The 8,191-nt window shown below is 48.2% G+C and overlaps 1 protein-coding gene across 13 annotated transcripts in view; it reads left to right on the top strand.

The window, feature by feature from the left end:
* The window catches only part of DGKZ (diacylglycerol kinase zeta), a 145,437-nt gene extending 137,583 nt beyond the window's left edge, over nucleotides 1-7,854 (top strand). For all 13 annotated transcript variants that reach the window (XR_015949947.1, XR_015949948.1, XM_035115432.3 and 10 more), the window contains 2 exons: nucleotides 131-230; nucleotides 4,601-7,854. Coding sequence is in view for 11 of the 13 variants with exons in the window: in XM_035115432.3 (XP_034971323.3) it covers nucleotides 131-230; nucleotides 4,601-4,717 (217 nt within the window). In the remaining 2 variants the exon portion in view is untranslated. The remainder of the gene's footprint in view (nucleotides 1-130; nucleotides 231-4,600) is intronic.
* The last annotated feature ends 337 nt before the right edge of the window (nucleotides 7,855-8,191 follow it).

The following is an 8,191-nucleotide window of genomic DNA, read 5'->3' on the forward strand; positions in this document are numbered from 1 at the left end:
AGGCAGAGATTAATGCAATGAACTGGCTCCATCCAGGCCCTCTGCTGGAGCCCTTTGCTCTTTGGAGCAGCTAGGAGAAGCGTGGTTGTTGTTGATCCTGGTTCTCCATTGTATTCTCTTCTCCTTCCAGCGGTGAGACCAGTTTGCACCAGGCTGCAGCCCTCCGTCAGCGTACCATCTGCCATTACATTGTGGAGGCTGGAGCTTCACTGATGAAAACTGATCTGCAGGTAAGAGCTTGAGCTAGGAGCTTGCTGGGAATGGCTAGAGCAAAACTTTAGGGAGCAGCTTCTGTGCTTGGCAGGTGAAGTCTCCCGTGGATATGCAGCAGGCCATTATATGCAGCAGCAACAACAACAAAGCAAACACTTCTTAGACATAGAGGAATAGAGTCCCAAGGAAAATAGCAGAGGTTAGTTGACTCCCTGATATGCTAGTTTTCTGTGTATAGGGAGATATTCTTTTCTGGAGGGGGAAATGTAAATAAGCAAACGCACACAGTACACTTCTATCATGTGCAACGTGAAGTACTGCAGTGTAGATTTACTTTGGGGCAGAGCAGTGGGGTGGGGGGACCTTCACTGTTAGATCCTGCCGAACGTGTAAACTGACCCTGAGACATTCTAGCCAAGAAGAGAATGGAGAACACAAAGCTAGGATGCTTATCTTTTGAGCCAAGGAAGAAAAGACATAATGTGTCTTTGAATCAGAAGGTTGATCTGGGCTTGAGCTGGAGCATTTAACTCAACAGCTTTGTAAAGAGTTAAATTTATCTCTTCTGCTGCCAGTGTTGTTTTTTCTATCTCAAAATGAGGGGCCAGAATGTCTCATTTCCCCTCTTTCTACTCCCTGAGGTCACTGCAAGGACAGTCTCACTGTAGACTTCTCCCTCTCTCCCAGCTGTAGACTATTAAGGCTCCTGCATGGGAGGGATACCATAGCAGGAAAGGCATACAAATGAGCAGCTCCACAGCAGTAGGGTAGGCTTCTGCCCCCCCCCATATGCGAGTGGAGTATCGCTTGATGTCAGAGAGTCTGGGCACCTTAAGAGTACAATGGACAAGATGCACTTACGTCTCTGTGCCAGAATTCCTTCTTGATGGAGAAGGAATTGAGACTGTCCCTTGGTCCCTGTGCTCCCAGGGGCTGGCCAGCGGCAGACTAGAAGCAAGCATGTATTCTCTGGCCAGTTGAGATGTGAGTAGTGCTTGGCCTTTCTGCCAGCCGGTTATTGTGACCCGAAGCTGAACAATAAGCGCGCCAGTGGGGATGCTTCATGCCATGAAGCCAAAAGCTCCTGGGGCTTGTGAGTTCACCTGACCAAAGTCGATGCTAATGGAGCTATAAAAGCATTGGAGCGTTTCAGACAAGCAATAAAAACCCTTTGCCAACTGCGTGAAGTTGTTTTATAGCCAATTCTTGGCAACTCGCTTGCTCCCCTAACCTTTCGCCGATGGCTCAGGAATCAGGATGCAACCCAAGCAAAAGTGACTTTAGCTCCGTTAACAAGCTGGAAGCAGAACTTGAGCAGCCATGGAAATGGGGAAAAGAGGACCAAGGAGAGAGAGGAAGGTGAAATTTTGAGACTGCCAGCATACTGAAGCTTGTAGGGCTTTTTCACTGTGTGAAGTAAGAATGCCCCTTTTTCCCTGCTCATAGAAATGGGCTGTGGCCCTTCAGCCAGCAGGGTTTGCATTTCTGAGACAGAACACACGTCTGGGTTGGTGACCCTCTCTTAATACAGCTTCCTGCATTTGCAACGGGCACAACGCAGCCTGGCTGCCATCGTGCCATAGGTTTCAGTATGCCTACCTACTTTAATATGGCATATGCTGGGAACCCATGCTGCTTCTCAAGCAGACAGAGGAAACTGCATTGTGTGAATTTATGAGCCTTCATTCTTAACCAATAGTACTAGCATGTCTTTAAGCAGAGACTTGGTCCACGTTGCCCCCATCATAGAATTATGCGGCTGCAGGGGCAGTGGAGGGGGGAGGCTCCTTTGAAGTTCTGATTCCAAGCTTAAATGCTGCATGGACAAGTAGGGAAGCTCTCTGAATGTTTTCCTTGTTGCAAGGGGGGGGGGGAATCATCTCTTCCATTCAGCAAAACCTTTGGTGCTGGCAGTGGTATCATGCACAGTGCTACAGCTATGTCTGCCTTCCCTTTTCTTACATGTGAACCTGTGGCTCCTCTTTGTGGGGAGGGTTTGTGCATGACCTTTGCTCTGCCTTTGTCTCTCCGTCCTTTTTTGGGGGGAGGAGGTGCTTGTATTTACAACTCGCTCTCTCTCTCTCTCTCTCTCTCTCTCTCTCTCTCTCTCTCTCTCTGTGTGTGTGTGTGTGTGTGTGTGTGCGTGAGAGAGAGAGAGAGAGAGAGAGAGAGAGAGAGAGAGAGAGAGAGAGAACACCTCTGTATCTAAACCATTGTGCACCCCTGTGAAACATGGCCGGCGACTGTCTCGAGGTCCCTTCCTTCCTTGCTGCCTTCTCCCCACTGGGATGCGAGCGTAGAAGGCCTGTCCTCTCCCACTTTCAATGGAGACGGCAGAGAGCCAGCTTTCCTTGGCCTTTCTCAGCAGCAGAGTTTGCTTTGCGCTGGTGGAGGGTGGGGGTAGTTAATGAGGGGAGGGGGGGCAGAGGCTTGTGGAATGGTAGAGAGGGAGGGAGGGGGAGACATGGCTGAAAGCTGTTAACAGATTTGCTTTTTATGGAGTGTAGGAGTTCATTAGTGGACGCAGTCCAGATGGCTGCAATAAGTTCGTGAAATGTGAGCCTCCACAGGGACCAGGAGCTCTAGTAAGGCTGCTGGTGGGGGGGGGTGGAGGAGATGGTATTTCAGAGCACTCCCCAGACACACACCTCAGCCCAGCCCACCCCCCACTCTTTTTGCTTGGATTATCCTGGCTTCTGCAGGCCAGGAAAATAAGCTGCCTATGGCAAGGTTTCATTGTACAACTGTGCAAGGCAATCACTTTTTTCCCCTGTCAATGCAATTGGTAGTGAGGATCTTCAAACGCAGGCCTTTATTTTATTTTCCCAGCAACTGGGTTTAGGGGAAGGGGGGGTGGCAGGAGCATGCAAGCAGGTCCTTGAGGACTTATCTAGCTGTCAGCTGTTAATCTCCCAGAGATCCCTAAGCATTCCTTCCCAACATGCTCCTTTGGTTTCCAGTCTCGCCCCTCCTCCTCCTGCTCCTCCTTGAGGCAACACTCGACTTAACAGATCTCAGCCACAAACGTTTTTCTAAGGGCTCGGAGTCTTTTTCTGCTCATGCTTGCATGTGCACATAGATATTCCAGGCTAAGCCGTATGTCCCTCCCGAGGCCCATACCAGAGGCCCTCGCTTGTTTCTCTTAACTCGTGGGAAGTCCCTTCCTACAGACTCTTCCCTACCCCACCCCATGTGCAGAAAATTACACATGTAATGTCGCAAGGGCTTTAAGCAGTCGCCAAATGCTGCTCAGCCATGATTGTGTTGTTTATAGTAGAATTTGGCTATCTGCTGTGGCGTCTTTGGGTAGTTTTAAAGCTCAGTAGAATATAGCTTTTCTGAGCTTTTTCACTACCTATGTATTTTTAAACAGTCTTTGGCAGTCTTCTTCTTTAGCAATCACTTGTAGCCGAGTAAGATTGCCTTCCGTGCTGTTTTGAGGATAGCAGAAATTGTAAAAACGGCCTTCAAAGGGGGAGAAAGGATGAGATTTCTTCTCTCTCTCTCTCTCCCTCTCCCTCTCCCTCTCCCTCTCCCTCTCCCTCTCTCTCTCATCCTCCCCCACCCCAGAATATCACATTCCACTGTCCTTGGATACTTCTCTTAGTCTTTCCTAGTGTGTTCGTGGCCCGGGAGGGGGACTGAATGAAGACCCACACATGCAATACCCCCCAAAAGCCAGATGTGTGCCTATGGGGATATGAAGCCTAAAAGTAAAAGCAGGGTCTCCCCAAATGCAATGTTTGTGGGTGGTTACTAAGGAGAGGACCTTTTTGGTGGTGATGCCCTGGCTGAGAGATGCTCACCCTAGGAAAGCTTGCCTGGCACCCACTTTGAGGCCATTTTGGCACCAGGAAAATACCTTACTTTTAAGTAAGAGCTCTTAAATATTTTTCTTTCATTTGAATCTGCAATTCTATGGTTGAGCTTAGTGTTTAATATTTTATTGATGGTGCAAGTTGCTCAAATGGGGTAAATAAACAAATTCCTAAACACCTATATAAACAAGGGCAGGAATTCAAGCTTGCTTCTAAATCTTGAGATTGGGTAATACTCATTTTAATGGCTTACAGCAGATTTGCTGCTGCACAGGTTACTCTGAAGAGGAGATGAAGACCCGCTGGTCATGTGGGTGTATTGTTCCACTAGGATTTTGGGTTGTCATACTTCAGGTCCCCACTCCACTCCGTTGTGAAGCTCACTGGAGGTCCCTGGACCAATCCCTGCTTCTCCTTCACAGGGCAGTTGTGAGGACAGAATCGGGTGGGGGTGGGGAGCAGGGAGGATGCCAGCTTGAGCCCCTTGGAGGAAAGGTGGGGCACAAATGCAGTAGATAAGTAAATTAAAATCAATAACTTGCTGTTGCCTTTTGTTTCCCCACTTGCAGGGAGACACACCCAAGCACAGAGCCGAGAAGGCAAATGACCCTGACCTGGCTGCCTACCTCGAAAACCGTCAGCACTACCAGATGATCCAGCGGGAGGACCAGGAGACAGCCGTGTAGTGCTCAGAGCATGCCTTATCCCTGCCTTGGGGAACAGGAGTAGAGTGGCACAGGAGCCTGGCCAGCCTTTCCTTGAATATCCAGCATGGAGAGTACTGGGGGCTTTGTTTGGGCTTGGCCATGGCACTGTTATTTGTGTAGTGGGTGTTGAGCAGCGCTGACTCCACATTCCCCACCACCACATTCCATGGATGGGCTCTGCTGCCTAATGCTCCCTTCCTGTCTGCCTCCAGCTCCTACAGAGGGCCCTGCTGCTCCCTTGAAGCACTGGGAAGGAAGACCTTGGTCTCTTCCGACCATTGTCGGAGCCCCTCTTGGGGTGCCCTGCCACCTGGCATGCGAGGTCTCCAAGGGGCAGAGTTCCTCCTGTTTTAGAGTGCCCACACTTTCTCCAGCAACGGGTCCTGCCTTTCTCAATAGTGTGACCAAGAGCTGCGCCCATTGCCCTGGTGATAATACCCTGTTACTGGAAAGTTGCTGCCACAGTTCTTGAGACGAGGCAGAACATAGGGATGGAAATGCTGGCGGTGTATTGCACCCCTGTCTGTGCCATCCACACACCACTGGGTTCCGTTGCTGGTGTGAACCTTGGGTGGCAGCCGCAGTGGCAAGCAGCCAGACTACTCACAAAAATAGTCATGGGCCAGTCTTGCAGCCTCAGCACAACGTATCCTCCCCTGCTGCCCTTTCCCCACTCCCCTTGCCCTTTAGCCCTGTAAGGGGTGCCTATGTAACAGGATGAAAGTGCCTGGTATGTCCAGGGAGGACCACACCACAGGCATTCATCTCTCCCTGCTCCAAGACTTTTGAGTCTGCTGCACTAGAAATTTTGAAGAAGAAGAAAGTGCCTCCTTCCAATCTTTCCTACTTTTTTGTTTGGTTGGGGGGATTTTTTTGCCTCCATTCTTACATGCTGCTTTCTCTCTCCCTTTTACATTCCGTGATGGAGGAGATAGCAACATGTTGTGAATGTGTGTGGAACGTGTTAAGGTTTGCTGAGAGGGGCGCTCAAAGCCCACCCTGAATTGGCCATCAGCTCTTATCACCAGTAGGAACTAAGGGCTTTTGCTATAGGGTTCCCTTTTCAGTATAGGGCGATAGCCGTAACTATATCATACATTGCAGTATAGAGAAGCGAGTGCATCAGCCAGTGGTAATAGCACACTATCCATTTGTCGAGGGACCAGTCCCTAGTGGTAAGGGATGGAACTGTCCCCCTCCCCAGTTCCTTTTCTGAACAAGAATAGTCTTCACAATTTATTCCTTGATCCAGCCTAGGCATACACATGCACACCTTCAACTTCCCCTGCAGTCCCACTGCCAAGACTTACCCTGAATTATTGTAGTTTGGTATCCATACCCTTCATGGTATTCAGGAATCTTCAGCACTATTGCAAGCTGATCTGGGTTTTTTACCCCAAACAATTTATTTATCCAGGTCTCTCCAGCATATCTATCTATATGCACAAAAAGGCAGTCACCTAATGTTGAAGGAACTCATTCCTCAACATGCTCTGGCAATGGATACTGGGAGTCTTGCTTCCAGCCTTGTGGTTTCTCCAGAGTCTTCTGGATCAGTTGCATTTAACCAGTTGCATGTCTCTAGCTGCAATAAAGCTAATTTGTCATCTGTGAAATACATTGAGCAGGTAGCCAGGAGTGGGAGCAAGAACAACAGAGACACCCAGCGGACTTTTAGTAGGGCAGTTTGCAATCCTATAAACGCAGTCCTGTCAGAAGGTTAGGGAGCTGAGAGCTCTGCTTAGTCTAAGGAAAAGCAGGCTAGCAGTGGATAAAATTTGTTTCATGTAAGTTTAAATCTCCAGTTTCCAGCAAGAACACTTAGCCTCAGTGAGGCTGCAAGCTGTGTTCTGAAACAGTTTAGAAGACTAATGGTTTTCTATGGGATAATGACAACATTGGAAGGCAGGAGAGCACTGAGCAATAGGGGTTTGCAAACGAAGCATTTGCTCAGTGTCTCTCTCCCCTTCTCTTTTTTTGCATTGGTGCATCTTAAGAGGGCATAAGAGTCATGGACAAGCTGGTGGGTAAAGGAAGTCTGCACACAAACCTAATCTTTGTTTACTATAGATGCAAGGGGTTTGAATTTGGGGGGAAAGAACTGCAAAGGCCTTTTATGTTTCGGAAGACTCAGGAAGGTGAGGAGCTTGCTACGTCTCTCCAGCTATCCTCTGTTAGGAAATAACTTGCATCTGCCTGGAAAACTATCCTCCTCCAAGACTGACTTTCCTAACTTTCTGTACCTCATGCTCCTATCTATGATTAGAAGCATTGGCAATCCTCAACAGCTCCTGAGACTTCAGAACATGCCTGTATGTCTGTTTGAATCCACCTTCCCATCTAGATGTGGCCACACCCAAACACAGCACTCTGGGCCCAGTTCCCAGGTGAACCGTGGACTTGGCCTAAACCAGATACTCTTACATCTGTGGCACACACTATATTTCCCTGCCTTCCTCTCCAGAGCTATGGCAAAACACCCAAGACACTTCTGGCAATTAGTGCCAGGGTGCAGCCATGCTTCCTGGCTGGATCAGCCGTGTCTTTTGGCCAAGCCAGTAATGGATCTTGCAGGTGAGGTGGAAGAGAAGTGTGACACCGCAGAAAGTCACACAGGGCCCTCCCCCCTCCAAGCTACGTCAGGGCTCATGCTTTGGTCGTCTTAAATTGTGAAAAGTGGTCTTCTATAGCTGGATGTACAGGAGAGCCCCCTGGAAGCATTCATATCCCACAAGCCTGCCGTCTCCTTCTCTCCTTTTATATGTATTCTTAAACTTTGTACAGGTAGTTCCAAAGCACACTGTTCCCCCCGTTTCCTCTGTATGTGTGTTTGTGCACGCGTGCGTGTCCTAAGCCGAGTTGCTGTGCAATTCAAATCTTGGCTTGTTTTACTTCCAAGGGGGAGGAATGTGTTTGAGGGTGGATCTTCTTTTTTTCCTCCCCTGTGCAATACCTACTTCCTGTCTCCTAGATTCAGACTATTAGGACACTTTTGATGGACTGTATTATTATTATTTTTGTAACTGTATTGGAAGCGTGTGCTTCCGTTGGCTTTTCTCTGACAGTTTAAATGTTTTGTTGGGTTTTGCCATTAAAATATAAGGATGAACATTTTACTTCTTCTCCCTCTTTCTGCCTACGGTGGGTGGGGTTTATAATAGACAAGGTATTCTGTACCCCAAGAAAACCCGGAGTTATGTTCCTTTTGTGAACAGGGGCTCCCCACATACATTGACATACACACTGTTAGGAATGGCTTCTAAGCCTAAATAGTAATAATAATAATAATAATAATAATAATAATAATAATAATAATAATAATTTTAATATTTATACCACGGCCATCTGGCTGGGTTTCCCCAGCCACTTTGGGGAAGTGGAAACAGCAGATCAGATTGCCCACCTTCCTTTAGTTTCCTTGTCTCTCTGTACCTATTGTAGGCAGTGTAAGCT

Source organism: Zootoca vivipara, chromosome 1 (assembly GCF_965207765.1).
Source record: "Zootoca vivipara chromosome 1, rZooViv2.hap1.1, whole genome shotgun sequence".
Classification (NCBI taxonomy): Eukaryota; Metazoa; Chordata; class Lepidosauria; order Squamata; family Lacertidae; genus Zootoca; species Zootoca vivipara.